Below are 24,640 nucleotides of genomic sequence, written 5' to 3'. Positions count from 1 at the left end.
TGGAAGAAGTTACGGCGTGAGTGTAAAAGCAGCTTCGTGTCCTGTGTGGTGATATCACGAGCTCGTGGCGCGGTGCTTTGTATCTCGTGGGGACGGAAATCGTTGCCTAGGTCACACATTTTGGAAACGCTTTGCTTCGCCCGTGCCACACTCAGGCTGTTGTCTCGCTTCGGCTTTGCTCAGGCTGCAGGAGAAAGCTGCTGACACCATAGAAGCCCTACAGAAGGCCGGGATCAAAGTGTGGGTTCTCACCGGGGACAAGATGGAGACGGCCGCCGCCACCTGCTACGCCTGCAGGCTGTTCCGGAGGAGCACGCAGCTGCTGGAGCTCACCACCAAGAGGATCGAGGAGCAGAGTCTGCACGACGTCCTGTTTGAGCTGAGCAAGACCGTCCTGCGTCACAGTGGGAGCCTGACCAGGGACAGCTTCTCAGGGTAGGCAGTGCCCCTTGCCTGCCACGGGAGGGCCGCGCAGCACGGGAGGGCCGCGCGGCCTCAGTGCCCCTGCGGGTGGCGTGGTTCCGTCGCGGGGGGTGCTGGCGGGCAACAGTGGGATGCGGTCAGAGCTATTTCTTTGTAGCAGTTGTGATGCGGTTTTTTGCAGAAAGCATATGTGTGTTTGTGAGCGTGTGTGTGTTCAACTTTTAAATGCTGCTCAAGGATGCAGGCTTGAGGGTTTATAAAATACTGGGAATGGGATCGTTCTCATCTGCTTATAAGGTGCCCAAGGGCTGTCCTGTGGATTCCTCGGGGTATCTGTCAGAGTGGAGAGAGAAATATTAAAAATGCATGCTTATTTGCCTGTTAAGACAAAACAGGATATGCCCAAGAGTTGTTTTCTCTAAGAACATTCAGCAGTGTATTCACATTTTATCAATGCTGTCCTTGCTGGTATCAGATCCACGATCGAAGGTTAAGATTTCACGGGAATCGTTTCAGATTTTCATTAATGTAGTAAGGCAAAAGCAGCTCTCTCATCATATGCAAATGTTAAGTCATTTATAAGTGGTTTGAGGATGTCTCCCTTCACCTGATGTGCAGGACTCCTCGGGGGGACCGGGGGACGAACTCTGACCGTGGTCTTTCCAGCTCACGTCCTCCAGGCGGGATGTCCAGGGGAGGTTAGCGGCGAGGCTGCAGCCTGAGGCTGGCCACCGTGGCCGGGCTTCAGGAGTAAAGACTGACCTCTGCAGGCCGCAGGATCCGCGCGCTCTGTCCTCTGTGCAGAAGTGGCGGAATGTGCGCACAGAACCGCAGCGAGAGCTCAGGGTTTGCTTTCCCTGGGCGGCATGAGATGTGTAGCTAAAACTCAGTTTTACACGTGGTCAAGGGCGTTCTGTGCAGCGCTCCAAGACCGTGTTGATAAAAGAAGGAATACCAGTCTCTTAACCCTTTGATCATCAATTTATAACATCTGCAGATATCCCCCCCCCCCCCAAAAAAAAAAACCGGTGCGGTCTCTGGCAGTCTGCGGACTTGGCTGCTGAGTGACGGCTCTGGTTTGTGTGACCGAGCAGGCTCTCCGCGGACATGCAGGACTACGGTCTGATCATCGACGGGGCGGCGCTGTCTCTGATCATGAAGCCCCGAGAGGACGGGAGCTGCGGCAACTACCGAGAGCTCTTCCTGGAGATCTGCCGGAACTGCAGCGCCGTGCTGTGCTGCCGTATGGCGCCCCTGCAGAAAGCTCAGGTTGGCCCCATCTCAGCCAGCCCCTGGGGGGGGGGGGGCGCACCCAGAGCCACCAGCTCGTTCTTACAACCTTGACTTTTTTTTTTTAATCTAGCAAGTCACCACCTTTTTAAAATAGAAGCACACGCGGTAGAAATTTCCATCCTGATTTTACTTTGCTTGTGGTGATTAGTTGAGAGTTGGCTGAATCCGAGGGGTACGTCTCCCACCGGAGCCGGGAAGCCTGGCCCCGTACGACCTCTCGTGCAGAGGGCCCCTCCTTTGTAAGACTCCGTAGGAAAGATGGGAGGGTGCGAGGGCATCGTGAGGCACCGTTGCAGTGGCAGAGCTACGAGCCCTGCAGAATGGCACTGTCGCATGAGCGATGTCCTGCTGACCGTACACGGGAGCGCTGAGACACAGAGCACCGGGTAACTTGTCTACAGGGATGTATTTGGAAACTGGCACCCAAATACAGCTTCTGGCCTGTTGGGCTCCACGCTCCTGTCCTACCCACCTGACGTGATCTGTTGGAGACCCACACCTGACACGTTTCTTTTCAGTAATTTGTGGAGCATTGTAGAAGACGTGTGAGCGTGGGTGTCTTCCTGTATCAGGAACGCCACAGCACATCTCACTGTGTCGAGCCGCGTTTGAGATGCGTGAGACCCATTTCTCCTCAACCATTTGTGAGAGAAATCCCATCACTTCTCCGACTGACGCAGGGGTGAGGGTAAAACACTGAAGGCCGCGTGTGAAGAGTCGTTTCTAGCATTTCTAGCATCCCGCGTGTGTGGGGCTCAGCAGAGCCTCTAGAGACGCACCAGGACCCCCTCCCCGCAGGCGCCCGTGACCGCGGTCCTGCCCTGCCCCCCGCCCCCGCGTCTTCTGTGTCGGGCTCCGTGTAAACCTGTGTCATCCCATCCAGAAGGGCAAACCTAAGGACTCGATGTTCGATTTTCATGTGTTACATGGTCCCTTTTATCTGTTTCTGACTGACTTTCACAAGTATTTACACACGCTAGTGTTTCGGACTCTGATCTTGAAACGGCAGGCGTCCACACGTGGCTGCTCGTCTTCTCGGTCTGCTACCCTGAACTGCGGCCCTTAGACACGTAGATGGAGAAAAAGTTTGCAAAGAAATGGATTACACACTTGTAATTATTAATTGTATTGAATTTCCAGATTGGATTTGCACACGTGACGACTTTGAGGATTAAAATAGCGTGACAGGCAGCTTATTTATAAAAAATAGATGCTCGATAGCAAGGAGCTTGGCATGGCGGTGTCTTCCAGCCGAACGTGCCGTCCCCGGAGGTTTGCCTGGACCCCGTCGGCTGAATCTTAGCGCGCAGCCGTCACGGGCAGCTGCTGCCCACCAGCCTTTCCCAGTTTACTTCCTTGTAACCGCACGTCAGCGGGCTCCTCTTTGCTCTGCCGTGCGTCCAGCGTGAGAGGATCCGTCCTGTGCGCAGAGAGCACATTGAGCGGAGGAGGTTCGCGCCAAGCTGACCGTTGTTCCGTCTTCCTTGACTGATTGACGTCTGTGTTCTTTCCGCCTAGTTAGCGATCTGTGCAGACAGAAAACAGAGAAGATAAGTTCTGCGTTTGTTTGTTTTCCAGATTGTTAAGTTAATCAAACTTTCAAAAGAGCACCCTATTACTTTAGCCATCGGCGATGGTGCCAATGACGTCAGCATGATCCTGGAGGCGCACGTGGGCATCGGTAAGCCGCCCGCATCTGGGTGCCCACGAGCGGGGAGGGGGGACCGGTGGCGGGACCGAGGGGCACGGGTGGGTCCAGACATTCTCGTCTCCTCGTTTCGCTTCTTGATTGCCCTCGCCCGGTGCTGAGAGCGGGTCTCCTCCTGCAGGCGTCATTGGGAAGGAAGGTCGTCAGGCCGCAAGGAACAGCGACTATGCGGTCCCGAAATTTAAGCACCTGAAGAAGATGCTGCTTGTTCACGGGCATCTCTATTACATCAGGATATCCGAGCTTGTGCAGTATTTCTTCTATAAGGTAGGAGGGCGTCCGTGCTGCGGCCGCACGGTGTGCTGAGTGCCGCTCCGGGGCTACGAGGGGCGGCTCAGGAAGAGACAGAAGTGGCCGGGAGGGAGGGGGTGTCGCGTTACCCCTGACGGGGGAGGCCCAACACGCCTCTGCACGTCGGTTCGGCGTGGAACCAGTAGGAACCTCGCTGTCGTTGGGGCGCCTGGGTGGCACAGCGGTTAAGTGTCTGCCTTCGGCCCAGGGCGTGATCCTAGCGATCTGGGATCGAGCCCCATATCAGGCTCCTCCGCTATGAGCCTGCTTCTTCCTCTCCCACTCCCCCTGCTTGTGTTCCCTCTCTCGCTGGCTGTCTCTATCTCTGTCAAATAGATAAATAAAATCTTTAAAAAAAAAAAAAAAAAAAGGAACCTTGCTGTCGTCACATGACTGAGGGAAAGCCGTTCTCCCGTGCGTCCTGACGGTGACTCCTCATTCGTCACACGCTCAGATGCTTTCCTGGCCATGCTCACACCCCTGCGTCCTCGTTCCTCTGTAAGCAGCGTCCCTGGACGCTGGCCGCTCACAGAACGACCGGAACGTGCGCCTGCTGGTGGCGTTAAAATAAGAGCAGACTTTGCAGCTCATGGCCCGCCCTTCTGAGAACACAGGACACTGGGGTCACTTCCTGCAGATACAGCGTGTGGCAGGGCCAGCTGAGGAGGGTGGGCGCGTCTCACGGCAGGCTGTTGAGCTAATGAGCGTGTGGCTTGCCTTTCAGAATGTCTGCTTCATCTTCCCTCAGTTTTTATACCAGTTCTTCTGTGGATTTTCACAACAGGTGCGTCCTACTGTGTGGGGTCAGAAGCTCCCTGGGCCTTACCTCCCTTCCCTTGTGGGTGCTTGAAGGGGAGGGGAGAATACAGGAGGGAGCAGGCTGCAGGGGCGAGGAGGCTATAAGGGGGAGCAGGCTGCAGGGGTGCGGTGCCCTCTACCTCGCACCCCTGTGCAGCCCGGTCCACAGGCAGGTTCAGGAGCAGACGTGGAGGCCCCAGTGGCTACCGTGGGCTTACTCATGTGGCCCACCAGCGAGGTTCCCAGCACATGCTTACCCGCCCACAAAGGCTATGGTGGCTTTCCGCCCCCAGTGGAGAGGATTGAGTGGGCATCTGAGACCCTCTCCCGGGTGCCTGACCACCGGCGTCTGGCACACCCAGGTGCCGAGCGGCCGGGGAGAGCAGCGGCCCCTCGGGGCAGCCCCTTCCCGTAACGTCCCTGCTTCTGTCCGAGGGGCTGACACTGGGGAATGTGGAGGCTAGAAGGCGGCATATCAAGGTTGCAGACTTTCCAGCACCCTTTCTGTTGCGAGTCTGCAGCGGCCGATTGGGGTGTGTCCTGGTCGTAACCCTGACCGTTGACGCCAGGAAGGAGTCAAAAATGTCCTGCCATCTGTAGCTGCAGTTGGGAATGCTCGCGTGTGTGGGGCTCTGCAGATGAAACGGCGTGTACGTGCACCGCGTGACAGCAGCTGTGGCGGTCCTCGGGTGCGGGCTTCAGGTGGGCTTGTCCTCTCCGCAGACCTTATACGACACGGCCTATCTGACCCTGTACAACATCAGCTTCACCTCCCTCCCGATCCTGCTGTACAGCCTCATGGAGCAGCACGTCAGCATCGACACGCTGCGGAGAGACCCCTCCCTGTACAGGTGCGCGCTGCCCCCGCATACCGCCCCTGAGCAGGAGTGCCCGCTCGGGCTGCTCAGACCCAGAAGCGCCTGTGTCAGCCGGTGCGCTCGCTGCCACCGGAGAGTCTTCCGGGGGAAGCGACGCAGCTGAAGTGAACAGACCTCAAATTTAGGGAGAGGATTTGTGCTGCCTTTGAAACGTGCCTATTAAGCCAGTTGGGGTCTTGCCATGCTTTTCAGTAGTTATGGAAGGACCCGGGATACACATTTCTGTCCCCTGGTGACCCCAGTGGATTTAGAGCCTAAATTATCGTTTAAAAACCAAGCACGTTCCATTCAGTGAGATAAAAAGAAAAGTTAACAGATCTGATCGCAGAGGACCCTTTTTTGGCTAAAAAGGGTTTTTTAATAATGAGGAAAAGGTGTTTTTGTGCTGTTTTGGAATTGTACCACGAGATGACTGGCAGATTCAGCGTGTTACTGTTCTTGTGGCTGCTGAAAGCTAACTTCTCATGTCACGTAGTTTTAGGGTACACGGGTTCTGTGAGCCTTTGTCCAGTTTCCCTGCTGCTTAATGCCCAACAGAACATCGCATGGAGGGTGGAACGCCATCCCCCCGCGCGCCAGGTTAATGGTATTCATCTGTGTGTGTGCACATATGTGTGCGTGCACATGCGTGTGCATTCCCATGCCCACACAGTGCACAGTACCTGCCAGCCTCCCAGCCCCGTCATGTCCGCCGTGACGCGGGATCTGGAAGCGCCACAGCCCCAGTGATCCGTGGGCGACAGGCAAGCGTGGAGCTCGCTGTGTTTACATTCAGTGGTAGAGGAAGCGTCTGAGGAGATGGGAGACGGCGGTTAGGCCCGTCTCCGGAGGGTCCCCTGCAGCCGGTGTCCGTGCGCTAACCGGTGTGAGAGTTGCGCCAGGAGATGCACCATGACCCTGTGGCCCACAGCCCATGTCACACGGGAACGCGCGTGGGCCTCGTGTCCTGGGTCCGTTCACAAGCAGAGATGTGCGCGTCTGTCTGCCTTTAGACACAGGCGTGTCCGTCAGGAGGGAGAGAACCGAATGTCTGAGTCGCATCTGACCCCACGGGGACTCTCTCTGGGCCCCGGGCCCCTGCCAAGCATGTCTCTGTTCCCTGTGCTCTGACTCTGCCCTTGGAACGGCAGTCTGGTGCTGTGGCCGCCCCAAGGCCTTTGCGGAACCAGGCGTGCGCTGGGTGAGGGACAGGGCTGTTCAGCAGGCGGCGGAGGTCAGGCAGGGGATAGACGTGCCGGGCAGGGTGACCCACAGCGGACAGACCACGATCCTTTCTCCACGACCCACTTCCATCGCGTGGCAGAGCCTGGGACGGTGCTTGACTGAGGGGGCCTTCCTGGACGGATGGTCCCTGCAGAGCGTGGGGGTGGCCCGGCCACAGAGGGTCTGGGGTTCCTGACCTGCGGTCTCGCCCGTGTCCTCACAGAGATATCGCCAAGAACGCTCTGCTGCGCTGGCGGGTGTTCGTCTACTGGACGTTCCTGGGAGTGTTTGATGCCCTCGTGTTCTTCTTTGGTGCTTACTTCATGTTTGAAAACACAACGGTGACCAGCAACGGACAGGTGAGTACGCAACCTGTACTTCTCGTGGGCTGGGCCTCGTGGGGGTCCCATACGGGCGTGGGTCGGTTAGCCTGTGGGGCTGGTCCTGGGGCATCTGGCCACCAAACCGCCCTGAGGCCACGGCGCCTCTGCTCCTGTCGGATGCACCCTTCCCGGGGCCCCAGGCTGGCGGGACTCCTGCCGCCTCGAGCTGCTCTCGGGCAGGTCCGTGCCGTTCCATCGCTCAGGCCTAGCCCATTTCCTGTGGGAATTAATTTCGTGCTCAGCACATTGAGGCATTTTCTCACGTGTATTTACCTAAGTATTTGCTCCCTTTGCAGTGAGTAGATTGCAGAGTTCGCTGTAGCCAGGCAGCCCTCTGCTTGTTTGCATCATCTCTGGGTGTTTTACTCGTATCTTAATTTTGTCTTTTTGCCACTGGCTTCCCTCCCCACTCAGATAATGACCACCAACACACACATGGTAAGAAAACTGTGGGTTTGTCCTTTATGTTTTGGAGTGCCTTAAAAATAAAATATTTCTCGAAATATTTTCACCTGTGACTTCTTCTGTGTGCTTTGTCGGTAGAAACCGCTAGCTGCCGCCGGCTCCCTCGTGGGGCCGGTGCTGCCTTAGACGCGTGTGTCTGCATCTGGTCGTTCGTACTTGGTGTTTCTTCTCTGGAGTTCTGTGTCAGGCTCGCCGGCCCAGGCCGGGGTGGTTTTCAGTTGATACGTTTGAACTTCCCTTAAACTTCCACGCGAGGTGCTGTCCCAGGCACGGGATTGTGGCAGACCCGGCCTTGGGGACACACGGGGGCGTGTGGGCGCTGTCCCCTCCGGCGCCCGCCCCAGTTTAGCGGCTGCACTGACGGAGGTGCCTCTTTCCCCGCCAGGTGGTCGGCCGTTCGCTGGTGCGTGGCGAACTTTTTCTTTCTCCTTACTACCAAGAGGTGCTGTTTTCTTTCATCGTAGCTTAGATCAACTTTTACTAAATTAAAAATGTTTTAAATATCTCATTTCACTTTTCTAAAGCTTGACGTTTTTCTAGAACATTCTTTGTCTTCATTTGCTTGGATAGTTCCTGGGCGCCAGCCCGCCCCGGACCCTCCTCCTGCGGGGTCCCTACAGGACTTCCTGCAGCGAGGCTGAGGGAGCGTCTTGCATGTGTCTTAGGAAGAACTAGGATTTCGGGTTCCCGGAGCTGGGACGTGGGGACCGAGTTAGCTTGTTAATACTGCGAGAAGCCTCCTCACGCAGCTGTCACCCTTTGCTTGGCGTTAACGCCGAGGCAGCTGGAGTTCCCGCAGATGAAGTCACGTACGCGTAAGCGCTCACAGCGGGGTTTTTGTGCAACGCCGCTGGCGTGATTTTACTCTGTGCTGCTCCTTCGTTGCCCCGGTCTCGACAGGACTTAGTGAGATGACCGTCCCGCCCGATTTCAGCGGGGAATGGACGCACACGAAGATGCGTGTGGCCCGTGCACCCTGGACGTGGTCGTGCCAGCTGGCGGGCGCGGTGTGGTCCCTCGCAAGGCCCAGGCAGTGTCTCGTCCTTGTGCTCAAATCCCCGGAGCCCTGCTGTGCCCAGCCAGACCCCCTCCAGCCGCTCCTCGTGCTGCCGCGGGTCAGGGTGCCGTGGTGCTTTGGACGCCTCCGGCGCATGCAGGGATTCCTGCCCGTTCCCCGGTGCCTGCTGCTGTGTCTCCGACTGGCCTGTTTCTTGAGGGTGCCTTGAGCTTCCACAGAGCCTGGATCCTGACTTCGGGGCTGGTGCTTCTCCACAGCACTGATAGCCCCGCGCACGCACGCATGCCTTTGCTGGGCTGTTAGTGCACAGGACTGTTCGTTAGACTTTGAAACAAGGGCAGAAAGAGAGACCAGACGGAGAAAGCACCATCGGCCGGCACCACCACGTCTAAGTCAGCCAGCAGGTGCCTTGCTGAGAGCCTGCAGGGCCCGCCCTCGGCCCCGCTTGCTGGCCTGTCCGGACAGAGGTTCAATACACACAGCACACGTCTTGTCGTGTGAGAAGCCGCTCTGAAGCCTGGTGGTGCCGTGAACCAGGCACGGGGCGGCTGGTGCCGAGCAGGGTCTGTGATGGGAGGGTTTGTCCAGTGACGCGTGTGAGCCATGAAGTCTCGTGCAGCTCAGTAGTGTCTGCAGGCGGTCGGGAGCCCGACGACCGGGCCTGTCAGGGCACGGTGAATGGTAAACGCGGGATCCCCAGTCCTGAGCGGTGCTCATCTCTGTCCCGTATCGCTGGGGGGACAGGCGCCCCCGGAGGCTGGGGTGGCCCAAGGCCACTACACCAGGGCAAGGCCAGGGTTAAACATCTGGCGTTCTCACTCTAGCCACCTCCCCCCATGCCTCCCTGTCTCCAGATGGAGCCGTTCTTGTTTGCTTTGTTGGTAAGAGGGTTCGGTCACCCACAAAACTGAGCTGGCGTTGTAGCCTGGTTCTGTAGAGATTCAGATAAACCCCAAAACCCGAGTGCATCGAGGGCTAGTCTCCGGTAACGATGACGCCCTTGGTTCATGGGCAGCAGGAGTCTGCTGACGGTAATGTCCACCCCTCCCTGGACCCCCACCCTTCCTGCTCAGAACGTATCTCGTGGTGTCACGGCTCAGAAGTCCCATCCCCACCGATGGTCGGTAGGTGAGGACCCCTTTTCTTGAGCGCTACGCCACCTGTAGGAACGCGCATAGATCACGTGTGGTGTTGAGGGAACACTCAACTTCTTGAGAAGAAATTCACTAATGGAGTATTTTCTACACAGACACCAAAGTTACTTCTCCCTCCGAGGGGCAAACGAGCACACGGAGGTCGTAATGGACGTCCCCTTGTTGGCAGCAGGCTCTGTTGCAGACGTGGTAATGGAAGTCAGCAAACATCGAGGGCAGACGGCGGAGTCCGTGTGAAGGGAGCGTGGGTGGGGTTTTTATGACCATGACCTTGAGAAAACACGGTTGTGTTTGTTGTGGAATATTTTTACTCAAGAAGATGAAGTTGGTCTGGGTTTGAGGGCTTGTTAGGAGGACGGTTTCCTATGAGAAGCTCCTGGGTGGGCAGATGGGGGAGGGGAGCTGGCGCTCGCAGGCGCTCCCGAGGTGTCCGCTGTCCCCGAATGAGGCCGGGAGTCCCTGGAAGTCAGCACCGCCGAGGGCAGTGCACTGTTCGGAATCAGGTGCGGGGCCGCGGGGGAGACCGATGTCATTCAGAAAACAAAACCCTCTGGACACCCTTTCACCTCCCACCCCCAAAATCCGTGGCGATAGTGGCAAGCAACCCAATAACAAAAGCCCGAGGGCTCCCCGGGCCACGAGTGAGGACTTAGAGGGTGTTCCCAGAGCGGTACCCTGACTGGCCGTCCGTGGGTCAGAAATGCCGGCCGAGGGCACGGGTGAAGGTTGAGCAGATGCGTCTTCACTGCTGGGGCTCGCAACCAGAATTTCCAGTTCTGGAGCAACAGCAGTCGTGTGCCGTTGCAACGTGCCTGTAGGAACCACGGCTGAGGCCCGTGCGTTGCTCTGAGCATCCGGAGAACTGCTCTATAACCCGGGTCTGCCGTGGTCACCAGTGTACAAATGTGCCGGTTCCTGGTGCTGCTGGTGAGACCCGTCTGCTGGGCTACGCACGCGTCTGTATCTTGCTGTTACCTGACCCTTCAAAAAGATTTCCGTGTCCCCTGCCAAGCAGGGGTGGTGACCACGGGGCCCACGGCGTCGGGAAGTGGCGGGGGCAGGCCTTCCTGCCACATCCCGCTGACGGGCGCGAGTGGGATTCGAGACTGCTCCAGCCTGACGTAGGCTCACCCGGTCCTTTTGTCTGCAAGCATCAGCTTCCGGTGATAACTAAACGCAGCGCAGTTTCTGACACCCTGCTGGCCAAGCATTGTCCATGGCTGCCAAGCTGCCTCCAGTCTCAGAGTTCAAAGTTTTTCCTGCCCCAAAAGTGAAACGTTTCCCAGACAGCCCTTCCTTTTTTTTAAAAAAGATTTTATTTTTATTATTTATTTGAAGAGAGAGAGACAGCCAGCGAGAGAGGGAACACAAGCAGGGGGAGTGGGAGAGGAAGAAGCAGGCTCATAGCGGAGGAGCCTGATGTGGGGCTTGATTCCAGAACGCCGGGATCACGCCCTGAGCCGAAGGCAGACACTTAACGACTGCGCCACCCAGGAGCCCCGACCAGACAGCCCTTCTTGATCAGAGTTTCTTGCCTGGGCACGAGTGCCTCTGGGGGTGGGAAGTTCTGGTCGCTGGTCATGGGGCCACCCTGTGCAGACAGCAGACCCCAGCCCTCCCTGCTAGACGCCTGTAGCAGCCCCCTCCCCAGCATGGCAGCCAGAACCGTCCTGGGACTTTGCCGGGGTCCCCTGGGGGGAGAGTCGCCTCCAGACACCAGCCTCCGTGTCTGGGTCTGAGTGACAGAAGCCCCGTTTGATCACAGCTATGGACTGGGGAAGGAGATCCAGATGTCCGTGGGACTCTGTGTCCTCGCGCGAGTTCTAGAACCCTATCTCGCCCAACGTTTGCCAAGACTTGGCCTCCGTGTTCGCCTGCGTGAAGTTGCGTGCAGGCCCATTTCTCTGCTGCAAACTCACCAGAAAGCTGTTTGTATTCCGGCTTCTTGATTCTTAGTGAACTAGAGCTGTTGCTTGTAAAGAAGTACTAGGACCGTTTTCTGAGAGACACGGTTCAGAAACCAGAAGGGGGGCGGGGCGGTCCATAGGGGATTCCGTAGAAATCTCCCAGAGAATAAAATCTCCAGTGACTGATTTTCCCCCAAGAGTCGGTATTTCGTTTTCTGTGTCTGTGTCTGTAGTTGAGAAATGTCTTGTTCTTGTGATTTGACCCTCTGTTTTCACCACGTGTGACTGCGCAACACCACGGGGGGTGGGGGTCGGGGGCCGGGCAGCCGGGCGGGCTCGTCCTCCTCGGGGCTGTTGGCGCGTCTGTGGTTCTGGCCCTCACACTGGCTGCCAGGGCCTTTGTGCCGCTGTGTCGTCTGCCTCCATCTCCCTGTCCCCCGGGACTGTCCAGGGAAGCCCATCCTCACAGGGGGACCCGTATCTAGCTGCTTGCCATCAACTTGCTGCTGTCGGTTTTCTTCCAGAGCAGGCAGGCGTCCCAGTTGGGTTCAGAGGAGGTAGCCAGGGCCCTGAGTCTCCTTTGAGCATGCAGAAGGCGCAGAGCCAGGGAGGCGGGGAGAGCTGGGTCGTGTCTCTTCCACATGGAACACGACGCGGGGGAGACACGGCCGGCACCGTGCACACTAGCGTTCCGGCTCCCGGGGATGTTCCCCTCTCCGTCTGCCGCATTAGGGTTGATGTTTATGGAGGGTCAGGGACCGAGGTCAAGGGGTCAGTGCAGGAAGGGCCTGAGCCCATCTCCGAATTGCTGACCTGGCACCCGGGGGTGGCATGGGGACCTGAGGGTCTGGGGGTGCCCGGGGTGTTGATAGCCGGCGTCTTCCTGTCAGTAACAGACGCGGCCCCTGTGTCCTCGGGGCCTGGGGTGCTGGCCCTCAAGAGCGGTGAGGTGTGTGGTCTTGGCTTGAGTGCGGAGGGGAGCGATGTGCGGTAACTGCAGACTCTGGATGGTTCCCCCCACAGATCTTTGGAAACTGGACCTTTGGGACGCTGGTGTTCACTGTGATGGTATTTACAGTCACACTCAAGGTAAGCGCTCGCTCACCCTTGATGTCCCTTCCTCAGCCGCCCTGTCCGTTGTAACCGTGCCCGGGCTGGAGCCCCCCGTGCCCCGGGCCACCCTCCAGGGTCACGTTCGGTCATTTAGTAAGTCAAGCGGGGACTCAGCTTAGTGGGCGCCGGGCGACCCAATATGTGAACTTCTGGAATTACACAGAAGGTGGATGAGGGAATGAGCCTTTTTTATGAACGGAGTCAGGTTAGAATTCCTTTAAAAATGACAAGCAGCCCCACCCCAACAGAGTCAAAATCTACTTTAAAACAAACGAATGTATTGTGGGAAATTTAGCTCTTTTGAAAGTCAAGGCCGATTCTGTATTCAGGGCCACACTGAGCGTCCTCAGGCTGTCGCCCCAAGTCTCCAGGGTGGGAACACAGCCGACAGGGTCAGGGTCGCGGGGCCACTGGGCCCTCCCCATGCGGGAGACGCTCCGGGGCGCAGTCCCCGGGGCGCGGGGGCGCTGCCTTCTCTCTCCTCCAGGAGGCTCCAAGTCTGTGCTTCCGCCGCTGGGTTATGTCGGCGTTTGGGATGCTGCGGAGTCAGGGTGGGCTGTGCCCCCCGCTCCCGCGGCTGCCGATCCACGCTGCGGTGGCTCCTTCTGGCCCAGACGAGGCCCCGACTCCCGGCCTGCCTCTCTTTCAGCTGGCGCTCGATACGCACTACTGGACTTGGATAAACCACTTTGTCATCTGGGGGTCCCTGCTCTTCTACGTCGTCTTCTCCCTCCTCTGGGGAGGGATTATCTGGTACGAGTCTGAGACCCTCACAGGCCCTCAGGAGCTTCCTGCTCCCGCCGATCCCGCGGCGAGGCGTGGGGCCGCGGGCCGTGGGGGAGCGAGGACGAGGGGCCCCCGCTCCCTGGACCCACGCTCTCCGTGGGGAGCCACGCCGTGTGGCAGGTGACTAGCTGAGACCGGGGAGGCCGGGTGCTGCCGCAGGGGACCTGCTTCAGATCCCAGGTCAGACGAGTCTTCTCAAGAGAAGTCGTTCACACCGCGGCCTGGGCGGGCATCACCCTCCTGGTCGTGGGCCTGGCGTCCTAAATGCACATGTCCTGGAATGGGGCGCGGGCTAAGTGCCTGTCGGGCGTGGCACGGCCCGCCTTCCCTGCCACAGTGGGGATGAGCCGGGCTTAGCAGGCATAGCGGGTGTAGTGGGTGGGGCTGGCCTGGAGCCCCACCGGCTGCCAGCAGACCGAGCCCTGCTCCTGGGAGGCCACCCGGGATCCTCCGCAGAGAGACGGCAGAGTCCCAGTGCTCTGTAGGAAGTTCAGGTGGCTGCCAGGTGGAAAACAAACAGGACGATAAAACTGTGGTGCTGGCTCTGTGGCCTCCAACAAGGGCAAGAAGTGGCCGTGTGTGTGGTACCCCTCCTGGTGCTTTTACCGTCACACCTTGGCTCATGCTGTTCCTTCTGCCCAGGCTGTCCTTTCTGACGAGCCTGCCCCGTGAGCTCCTATGTACCCTTCAAAACCCCACGCTTCAGCGCCCTGCGTGGTGCTGCCCTTGAAGCCCCGCACAGGCAGGGAGGTCCCGCCTGGTCAGGGTGGCCTCAGCCTTCGTGCCTGCTCCTGTCACAGCACACACTGTGCCCCCACCTCCGCGTGAGACGGGGCATCTCCTGAGCGCGGCTGGGACGGGGGAGGTGCGGGATGCCGCGACCTGGGAGTCCCCCCACTGTGCTGGTCAGCTGTGAGCTCGGCTCTGCCCTGCCTCCGAGCATCGCTGACCTCTAGTGGCCGTGCCGTGCACTGCACGTTCTTTGGGACCTGCCGGTGCTGAGCCAGGTGGGCTTCTGCCCCCAGCGCTCGTCCACCTTTCATCCTGACGCCTGTGCGCCCTGCTCCTCAGCCTCGGGCGTGAGAATGGCCGAACCGACTCAGGTTCACTATTGGCCCTTCCGGCTTCTCTCATGGAACCCAGTGTAGATACTTTCTTGAGCCATAGGTTTGTCTGGAAGGGAGGCCGTTCGTGCTGTTTTCGTAGAAGACAATGTCAGTTTTTCACCGTACGCGCCTTGGCTGGTTGACTAGCACTGCTGACCGGACCCGGGCGTCTTCTGCCTGTTAGTAGCCGTTGCTCAGGTTGCGATTCCAAGTTAAAGAAAAACATCTGTTTTAATTTTTTAAAATCATTTTTTGCTGTCCCGAAACTGCTCCAGGGCCGTCCTCAGTCTTTGGGATGAGTCTGTAGAACTCCCTCCGTCCCGTCCTCACAGCCCGGCCTGGTGGGAAGTGCTGCAGCCCACTGTTCCTGAGTCGTGAGGCGCATACACGCCCGCGCGGGTCGGGGAGGGAGCGGGCGGGCTCCTCCTGGGAACGGTGTCCTCCGGTTGACCTCCGACCAGCCCGTCTGCCGCTTCTCTAGGCCGTTCCTCAGTTATCAGAGGATGTACTACGTGTTCATCCAGCTGCTGTCCAGCGGGCCTGCCTGGCTGGTCATCGTCCTGCTCATCACTGTCAGCCTCCTTCCCGACGTGCTCAAGAAGGTCGTCTGCAGGCAGCTGTGGCCCAGTGCCACGGAGAGAGTGCAGGTACGGGCGGGCCGGGGCTCCAGGGCTGGGGGTGCCGTGCCACGGGCGCAGTGGGGGCGCGGGGCACTGTCCCGGGGGCCCAGCCGGAGCAGGCGCTGTGACCGCTGGAAGGAAAGCGGGGGAGGTGTGGTCAGTCCAGGTATTACTGCTGAGGCTTGAAACGTGAACGCAGGTAAAGTGCAAGGTGATCTATGTCCAGACCCGAGAAGCTAGTCAGCCGGAACAGGAGAAAGGTCGAGAGAGAAGGACTGAGCCCATGCAGGACAATTATTGTTTGCAAATCTAAAAAAGCTTTTAAAATTAGTCATTACTTCAAAGGTAAAATTGCATTAGTTTTAGGGATGATGAATGTGGCCCAAAATGTTAGCATTTATATTAGGAAATTCTGGTGAGTACTAGGGTCACTTAATTTCCACAATCCCAAATTGAGGCCAACAGGTGAGTTCTGGATTCAGGAGAGAAGTGAGATGTGCAAAATGCCCACCCCGGCTTAAGGACAGCAGCAGGGGTCACTCAGAGCTGCTCAGAGTTCTCAGGAGGGCTCATCCCCCTTCATCCCCTCACCCCTGCGATCTCAGGGAGGACACCCCGCTCACCCCTGTGATCTCAGGGAGGGCACGTCCCCCATCCCCTCACCCCTGCGATCTCGGGGCGGGGCACGTCTCCCATCCCATCACCCCTGCGATCTCAGGGAGGGCACGTCCCCCATCCCCTCACCCCTGCGATCTCGGGGGGGGGCACGTCTCCCATCCCATCACCCCTGCGATCTCAGGGAGGGCACGTCCCCCATCCCCTCACCCCTGGGATCTCAGGGAGGGCACGTCCCCCATCGCCTCACCCCTGCGATCTTGGCGGGGGGGGGGGGGACGTCCCCCATCCCCTCACCCCTGCGATCTTGGGGGGGGGCACGTCTCCCATCCCATCACCCCTGCGATCTCAGGGAGGGCACGTCCCCCATCCCCTCACCCCTGGGATCTCAGGGAGGGCACGTCCCCCATCGCCTCACCCCTGCGATCTTGGCGGGGGGGGGGGGGACGTCCCCCATCCCCTCACCCCTGCGATTTGCCCGAGGAGGTGCAGACCCCCATAAGAAGGGAGGATCTTGCCGAGTGTGCGGAATGCCGAGCAGGGCTCTCCCTGCAGAGCACAGGTGGGCGTGCAGGTGGGAGGACTGTCCACGCACTTTAGGACCTGAGGGACGGCCTCTGGGAAGCTCAGACGGTCCCCGTGCTCAGCCTCCAAGTGCTGGGGTGGGAAACAGCCAGGCCGCCGCTGGGTTTGTGGGGAGCCAGGTCTGGGCACCGCGTGCGCCCGCCTCCCCCAGTCCCCACGATTGAACGGGACCCCGGGGGGTGAGCTTTCCCAGAAGTCTGTGCTACTTTAGCGTGCTGGGCCCAGTGCCACTATCCCTAGCGGTTCCCTCCTTGACGCCTGTGTGTCTGTCGTCAGCACGACAGCTCGTGAGTGTGCGTGAACGCCTTCGCTCTGAGCTTTACGAGACCGCCTTGAACAGGCGGGCGTGCCGGGAGGTGTCGGGGCAGGAGGAGAAAGACAGTGGGGACGAGAGGCCTGTGCAGCCCCCCAGAAGGGGAGCATCCAGGGAGGACACGGTTCGCTTAGCGCGATGGCGGGGATGCGCGAGGGAGGTTCCTGCGATTAACGGGCTTGACTGCCTTAACTTGTTTCTCTTTTCCCTTCCTCCTTCTCTTTGTCTCCGACCTCTTTGCCTAAATAACCGCTCCCACCTGTCTCGCGATGTGCGCGGCCCCTCGACCCCTCTGGGACTTCAGACTAAGAGCCAGTGCCTTTCTGTCGAGCAGTCCACCATCTTTATGCTCTCTCAGACCTCCAGCAGTCTGAGTTTCTAACGGAACAAGGTGATGCTTTCCTGTCGTTTGGCATGGTGGGGTTTCGTTGCAGGAGGCAGAGGGCTGGCTCCTCGCCGAGCCGTCCAGCATCCCTCCCGGGCTCGTGTCTGCTCAGGGTGAGCGCACGTGAGGGCTACTGGCATGACCCGTGTCTGAGGTGTGGGGAGTGCGCGTGGCCCGTGTCTGTGGGAGGTCCCGGGTCCCCCCTGCCAGGGTGCGGGGCTGCACTGCATTGCACTGGCTGGTGGGTACCCGTGGCCCCTGCACACAGGCGTGGGCATGGCGGCTCCTACGTCGCTCGAGCCCATGTGGGCAGAGTCCACGCAGCACCACCCCTCTCTCCGCAGCCAATGGCGGATTGATGGCACGACCTCCTCACTCAGGCAGCTCTGTGTACCCATTGCACAGACAGGGAAACTGAGGCCCCCACGACAGAATGTTGTGCAGGCCCCACAAGGCACTGCAGAAAAGACAAGGCTCGGGCTGAGCCACTCAGACCGTGGACAAAGCCAAGAGAGATGTGTTTGGGTCAGGTGTTTTTCCAAATTCCCTTTTCACTTTTTTTAAAAATCTGATTTTTAGAGAGAGCCTCTGTTGCTGTAAGCAGCCGCGCTGGCTTATTTCTCGGCAGCATGGAGCCGCGTCCAGTGTAGAGCACAGCTGTCCAGGGATGGCTTCTGTCCGTGTGTCTGCTGTTTGTCCGTGTGTCTAAATGACACCCTTACAGAGGCCTCAAGATAGTGATGCTTGGAAACTGTTTTCTAGTGCAGTGAGTTCATAGGAAAATACCTAAGCGAGAAAAGGTTTTGTTTTCTTTTAATGACCGTTCATCCTCTGTACATTTTAAACACTATTATTTAACAGCATGGCGCATTTTTTTAACTTCTGGTAATCATCAGCAATCAAAATTTTTCTCCTCGGGTGCCATCAGAATTTGCTAGAATAAATGACATAATTTCATCTCACTGGGTATGTACTTGAAAACATTTAGGTTGCAATTATTAGGAACATTGAAGTCACAGGATGTGCTTATGAAACTGATTAAATCTTGCCAACTCTCAGCTAAAAATACACCCTTTCCCTGTTGATGGATGAGGTTTGCTAAGACTCGCTCTTCGAAACCCGCCTCTGGGTGCTCGGGGCGGGTTGTTGCCGGACGCCCTGCAGGGTCCATGGCCACATGAGGCGTCCCGCAGGTGTGCCCACACCTGCAGCTCCCGGAGCACCTGGCACGCACATGGGCGTGCGTGTGCTTCTGGGAACCCCCCCGGATGCCTGCAAAACTTTGGAGGAACAGACCCTGGACCAGTCCGCACTTCAGACGATGGCTGTTTCCTTCCGTCTGTTCTGTTAAAAAGAAACACATCACAGGCACCAGGTCTCGTGTGTATACATGTGAGACCCATGTATACATATTTGTACACGTGTTTCTCTGCATTACCGGGTACGATCCCATCCCTGCGAAGGGCAGCACCCCCTCCCCTGATCAGCTCATCCTTCTTCTCGCCAGAAGACAGTCTGCATCTCACACCTCGTACTCCTTCACCTCTTAAAATTCCCTCCTTGCTGGTTCCTGAGGCATTAATACGGTTTGACGAGAAAGCAGTGTTGGGCTGCCTGGCCGCATTGACCTGCAGCACTGTGACCCCTGAGCCCTTCAGGAGTCTAGCCTTGTGGTCGGGGAGAAGGACAGGGACAGAGGGACAGGCAGGTGCAGTCCCTCCCCTTTGGGGTGAGCACTGAAGAAGCCACTGGGCTGGAGCAGCCGGTCTGGTCCTCCCGGCAGAGGCTGCTCCTTGGGCCCTGGTCTGCTGCCCCGGCTGGTCCTCCTCGCCTTACCGGGTCCCGTCCCTTGGTCTCTGTCCCATGAAGGGCTGTTAGGAAGACCCGCTCCTTCCCTGGCGGCGCCCTCCTGCTGCCCCCAGCTCGCAGAGACTTCCACGGCAGACCACATGCCCACTGCCCGCAGAGGGCCCGGCACGGGCGTGGCGCAGGCCCCTTGTCCGGCGGCAAGGCAGGTCGTGCTCGCGGACGGGAGGCACTCCGGGGCCAGGCGCAGCCCCTCTCAGTGTTTCTCCTCGCCTTGCAGCAGAGCGCGAAGCTCAAAGCGTCGGTCGCCGCGGCGCCGGGCACGGACGCGCCACTTGTGAAGGACCTCTTGCCACGGCCGAGGCACCATTAGCCAAGGATAGGTAACAGTGCTGCCATGCCGCCCGGCGGGCTCCTGGGTGTGCCGTGACCCTTCAGACTGTCCGGTTTTCCTCCAAAGCTTTGCTGTGCTGGCCGGTTTTGATAACAGGTTCATGATGAAAAAATGGTTTTTACACACACATGTCTATTTCTGTCCCAGGTAAGTGACCTGCCTGAGTGTGTCTGGGCCGCAGATGGCCGTGCACTGCGCGCGCGCACACACACACACACGTGTGCTGCCGTGGCCAGCGCCCTTCCACGCGCGTTTTCGGGATCCTCCCACCCAGCACGTTCAGTGCATCTTTGCCAGAACAGAGCTCATTCCTCAGCCTCGGACGTGGAGGGAGCTTCACCTGAAAGGTCTCTCAGGAAAGACCAGATTTGAGAAAACAGTGGGAGATGGCGTGATTGGCGTGGAGCGTTGGCAGGCCCACGTCTGGCCCAGGTCTCCTGTTGTCCACCAGCTGGCACGTGGAGCCGTGTCTGCCCTGGAAAGGCACAGAAATGCAGCCACGCTCACAACGCGCCCTGAGCTGGGTGTCTCAGGTGCGACAGGCACACCGCCTTCTCTGCCCAGGGACGGTTTTTCCTTTAAGACCAATTTCTCCTGGACGGCTTCGCCAGTCCCCACTGCCCGGTAAATTTAACGACCGTAGCTGAGGTCGCCAGCTTCCTTGGGCCGTAAGAACCTGCACAGACCACGCATGTCCACGTGCGTGGAGGTGACCGTGGACCCCAGCTCCAGTCCCCGGGGCCCCTGGCAGAGACTTTGTGCACGGACACACATCGTCTGTAGCTGAAGATAGAGCCGAGCAGGGGAGCCGTTCGTGGCTAGAATGCAGTGAGCATGCTGGCTCTGTGTCCTCAGTCAGATGGAACACATGCGCCCGGCCCGTGTCTGGAACGGGAGGCCCCACGGGCAGCGTCAGAGCAGGCTAGGCGGGGCTCTTGGGGACGGTCCCGGGACTGACGCTGTCCTTTCTGTTCTCCAACAGAGCACATGCGTGCGCGGCCAGGACCGCCTCCCAGAACTCACCCTCCTGGCCTATCCGCAGAGCCCCAGCCCCTGGGCCGTGTGGCCGGGCCCGCACACAAAACGGGTGACGCTGACGTGGCCTCCCCTCGCCGGTCTCCTGCACAGCCATCGCCATCCCGGCCCTGCGCCCCATGGGGGGGCCACTGGTGGACAGGCCACCAGTCCAGGCCTCTGAGAGCCACACGTGTGTGCTTCTCCCCACCCCCGAGGGAGGGACGAGAACAACAGGACTTGTCTGGAGCGCAGGGCTGGTGCGTGTGGCTGGCAGTCATCACCTCTCGTGGGTCTGGTGGCCCCACACAGCTTCCCTCGGGCATCTGGTTGGGTTGTGAAGAAGGGTGCACACAGCCCGCTGCATCCCGGGCCAGGGCCTCCAGCCTCAGAGCCGCCGGGGAAGGACACCTGCGTGGAGGTGGGCCGCCGGCTTGAGCGGGCGTGGCCATACCGCCGACCGTCCCGAGCACAGAGGCCTTGTCCTCACCATGGGACGGGCTGCCTCTGTGCCTCCTTGTCCAGGGTCCTCTGGTCCTCATGCTTCTGGAACTGGCCGGACCAGACCCCGGCGTCCCCGTGCTCCCGCAGCCTGTTGGAGTCCTAGACCGCGTCCTTGCTTCCGTCTGAACCCACCGCCTAGCGAAGCTTCCTTCTGGGGTCGTGTCCGACACGGAGTCCGTGCCTCTGACGGAGTGCTGGCATCCCCTGTGTGGATCTCGGAGCGTTTCCCATCCCTGCTGCCCCTGTGGAGAAGGAGGAAGTATCGTGTGGAAGAAGAGCTCATGCTGCACTCAGGCCTTCCCAGTGCAAGATCTGAGATCGTTTCCTCACCCCCACGAATCGAGCCTCCCCGTGCGCTCTTGTCCAGAGAGCTTCCTCTCACTGGTTTCAGGGCAAGGCTGTGGTCGGCAGCCCAGGGCAGACGCCTCCGTCCTCTTCGAGAGGGGGCCTCCAGGGGCCACGTCCATCTTCCAAAACCTATTTCAGGCCCACCCCGGTCTGCCGGGGAGGCGGCGTCTGAACCCTGAGAAGCAGGATTGCCGCCCTGGATCGCTGCCCACAGCCGACCCCGGGACCAAACCCTCGTTGTCTGTTAGCTCCGCGCTGTTGCATCCGCTGTCCAGGGCGTCATTTAGGGTGGGCGGACCTTCGGGAGGCTGCCGCGTTGACGGTCCCTGTCCCTTCTCTGTATGCTGTTCGTTTCTAGAAATACCGTCCTTGACGTAGCCTTAACGGTCTGCAGAGAAGACGTTTCAGTCTGATGTTCGAAGTGTGGGTGTGGAAACGGAAGCCTTCAAAGAGCATCACCCAGAGGCTGAACGACGTGCGGGCCCCTTGCCCGCTGCGGGGTCCCGGGCTGTGCCCCAGGGACACTGGTGAGAGAACACGTCCCACGCCAGGCCTTCTGCAAAGCCCAGATTGCACAGTTTGATGTTTTGCCTATAAAATGTTTATTTGAACTAGGGGGTGACTTGACTGCGTACACAGAGTAGCTGGGGTACGTTCAGGGGAAGTAGAAACAGCAAACCAAAGACCAGGAGAAAGGACGGAGAGTGCGCCGGGGTCTCCGTCCCGCATGCCCGGCCTCCCGCGTGGGGTGGCGCTGGCCGGCCCGTCCGTGCTAGACCCTGCGAACGATGGTGTGTGCGTTTTTACAGCTGTTTTTAAGAACCTCATATGGGTATCAACGTCATACCCGTAGGGGACAGATTCTCTGTATGTTTAGTTAACAAATTCTTTGTAATGTATTTTTTTAGAAATCTTAAAGTTGCCTTTGCACGAAGTATTTTCATAGCTGTTTCTATCTCTTTATTCGTTCATTTGTTAACATACCACATCTGATTTTAAAGTATGTTTTTAAAGCTTTTATTTTTTAAGTTGATGAACTTTTGGCCACTTTGCATTTAAATTCCGGTGGGAGTTTCGGCTGAATGTGTCCACGTCCGATGAGTGTGGGGTCTCAGATCTGATTTACTCTCCGCACCTGTGTCTGTCACTGCTGCCGTGGCTGGCGGACGTGTGTTTACAGCACAATACTTCGCTCCCGATTCTTCACAGTCGATGGAGATTATCGTCTGCTTTTTGTTTTGTTTTTGATTTCCATCCTTCGGCCTTAAAATAGAAGCTTCTTGAGGGGTGGTTCTGTATCCTCTTTCCACCTGTACCGAGACGGTCACCATTTGCCTCTGATGGCGCGGTCTCGTTGGGAAAGTCACCAACCCCTTATGCACTCCAGATGTCTTGTGTCAGGTTGTTAGGAAACCCTCCATGACTGCGCCCGATCGGTGGACGTGGACCCGGGGCGGGGGACAGAGCGGCAAGCGTCCGGGATGAGTGCGCGCGTGGGACCCAGTCGACCTCACCCACGATAGCTCCTGTTCACTTGCCTTACGCTGACTGAGAGCAAGTCCTGTCAACCTCGAGCGTTCTTCGTTTCAGAAGTCTTGTTCAGGACTGCACGCAGGAATGGATCACTAACCCGTGACTTCCCACCGGTCCCGACGTGGTTCCGAAGCCACACACCATCCCCTTCAGAGCAGGTCACACTAACGCACAGGCGGTCCCGACCACGTCCCCATCTCCTGCTTTCAGCTCCGTGTCCGCTCAGGGCCACATGGTACGCACACATACACGCGCCCTGGGCGCTGGCCATCCTGCCTCCTTCCTGAGGGGACCCTGCCAGGAGCTCCGGGAACACAGGGCTCCTCGGACCTCGAGTTTCGTGTGCTGGCAGGAGCCGGGGGTGGGCACGGCAGCCCCGGGTGTTAAGCAGATGGACAGTGTGGCACGCCGCCTCCCTGCGAGGCCCCCGGCTGACAGCCCTGCGCTCGAGACAGGCGGCAGAGAGCGGCGTCTGGACCCTCCCAGCCGCGGGGCTTCTGCGAGCCTCCGGGAGCACTGGCCGGCCCTCTGCCGCGTGCAGTGGGCGGAAGAGGCGTCCTCTTGGAAGTCCGGTTAGAACCCAGGTCGACTATTCTGTGTGCCTGACTCCGTAGGGTGAGCGCAGACCAGATGGCCCTCGTGGTGGCGGTGCCTGCGCATGGGAAGGAGGCCCAACTGCCCAGCTTTTGCAGGACGGGTTTAGAGAATTGTAGTTTGGCCTGGTGAGATTTTGCAGCTTTAAAAAACGTCTCCTACGTGCTGTTCTCATTAATCTCGAATTGTCGCGCATCAACCAAATGCCCAGTGCGGCCTGAAGGGGGTTTTCCGGCCGTTTTCTTTAAAACCACTGAGTTCGCCTGTGTTGCGCTGACTGGAATAACCTGACCTCCTCCTTTCCTTCGAGGTCCACGTTATTCATTGAACAGCTCCGGGTCACATTTCCACGTGCACTTTCTTGCCGCCTACGTTTCTTCTGGGAGCTTCCCATTTAAAAACGGGAAAAGTGTCAGTTGGCAAATGCATCGTTTTAAGTGAGAGGGTAGGTGAACGGGACTGAGAATCATTCTGATACTGTCTGTAAACAGAGCTTTAATGAAGATTGCGTCGGAAGTATTACTAAAGTGTGATTCTACTTTTGCAGAAAAAATCTAAAGATCAGTTTATATAGCTTTATTTTTTACCTTATCAAAATACACAGAATTTTAATATGCATATATTGTCTCTGACTTAAAATTATGATGTGTGTCTGCATTGTCACTTAAAATGCCCATCATGTAGTGAATAAAAGAGAATCTTCAAAATGTATTTAACATGAATGGTAGCTATAGTTGTCATCATCATAAATACTGGAATTTATTTTTAAATTATTGAACATAGTAGGTGCAGTTAAGATAATAAATCAGCCTCCAGGTAGTAATGTTTAATTGATAATGATTCATTAACCCGCTTTGAAAAATTAAATTGTGATTAAACCAAATCTTACACTTCTATAAAGTTTATTTTGTATGCCACTGTTTTTAACTTTTTTTTCTGTAAAGTATGACTTAAAATTAATTATATTGGACTTTTCTGCAGATCGTTTAAGTAGGAGATTTGAATCTGCTTGCAATAAAGAAGAAAAAATGTCTGGTTTGTTTTCTTTATAAACAAACAAATCAGCAGTTGGGCTTCAGTCTCTGGGGCCAGAAGCTGCAGGGCGAACCTCTCATCCTGTGTTCAGGCTGAAGGTGGGCAGGCGTCCCCTGGATGACCGGTGGCACCTGTACTCACCGAGGCCGCGGCGTGGGCTCAGGCCCTCAGGACGGGAGATGGGCATCATGGGATTGCCCGCTGAGCCGCCCGTCGCCACCTGCCGCTCCTCTGACCATCCTGCCTGCGGCCACACGCCTCCCCCAGCCTCCCTCTTGCCCTGCTCCCGCTCTTCCCTCCTCCCGTCCAGACTCCGGGAGGGGCCCCGCAGCCGTGCTCACACCCGGCTCCGGGAGGACAGACAGCGG

General features: G+C 58.0%; 1 protein-coding gene across 11 annotated transcripts in view; it reads left to right on the top strand.

Annotated features, from left to right (window-relative positions):
• ATP11A (ATPase phospholipid transporting 11A) overlaps window positions 1-24,268 on the top strand; it is a 128,262-nt gene extending 103,994 nt beyond the window's left edge. For 2 of the 11 annotated variants that reach the window (XM_045772943.2, XM_087864968.1), the window contains exons 19-29: window positions 184-435; window positions 1,518-1,692; window positions 3,295-3,397; window positions 3,546-3,691; window positions 4,440-4,499; window positions 5,237-5,364; window positions 6,818-6,953; window positions 12,545-12,610; window positions 13,284-13,387; window positions 15,008-15,173; window positions 20,227-24,268. In XM_045772943.2, coding sequence (XP_045628899.1) covers window positions 184-435; window positions 1,518-1,692; window positions 3,295-3,397; window positions 3,546-3,691; window positions 4,440-4,499; window positions 5,237-5,364; window positions 6,818-6,953; window positions 12,545-12,610; window positions 13,284-13,387; window positions 15,008-15,173; window positions 20,227-20,442 — 1,552 coding nt within the window. In that variant the 3' untranslated portion in view covers window positions 20,443-24,268. The other 9 variants (XR_006775475.2, XM_045772950.2, XM_045772949.2 and 6 more) reach the window with 9 other exon arrangements.
• Window positions 24,269-24,640: the final 372 nt, after the last annotated feature.

Source organism: Ursus americanus, chromosome 10 (assembly GCF_024610735.1).
Source record: "Ursus americanus isolate L20-20 chromosome 10, mUrsAme1.1.p, whole genome shotgun sequence".
Taxonomy (NCBI): domain Eukaryota; kingdom Metazoa; phylum Chordata; class Mammalia; order Carnivora; family Ursidae; genus Ursus; species Ursus americanus.
The sequence above is the reverse complement of the archived record's forward strand: the minus strand, read 5'-3'. Positions and strand labels throughout refer to the sequence as shown.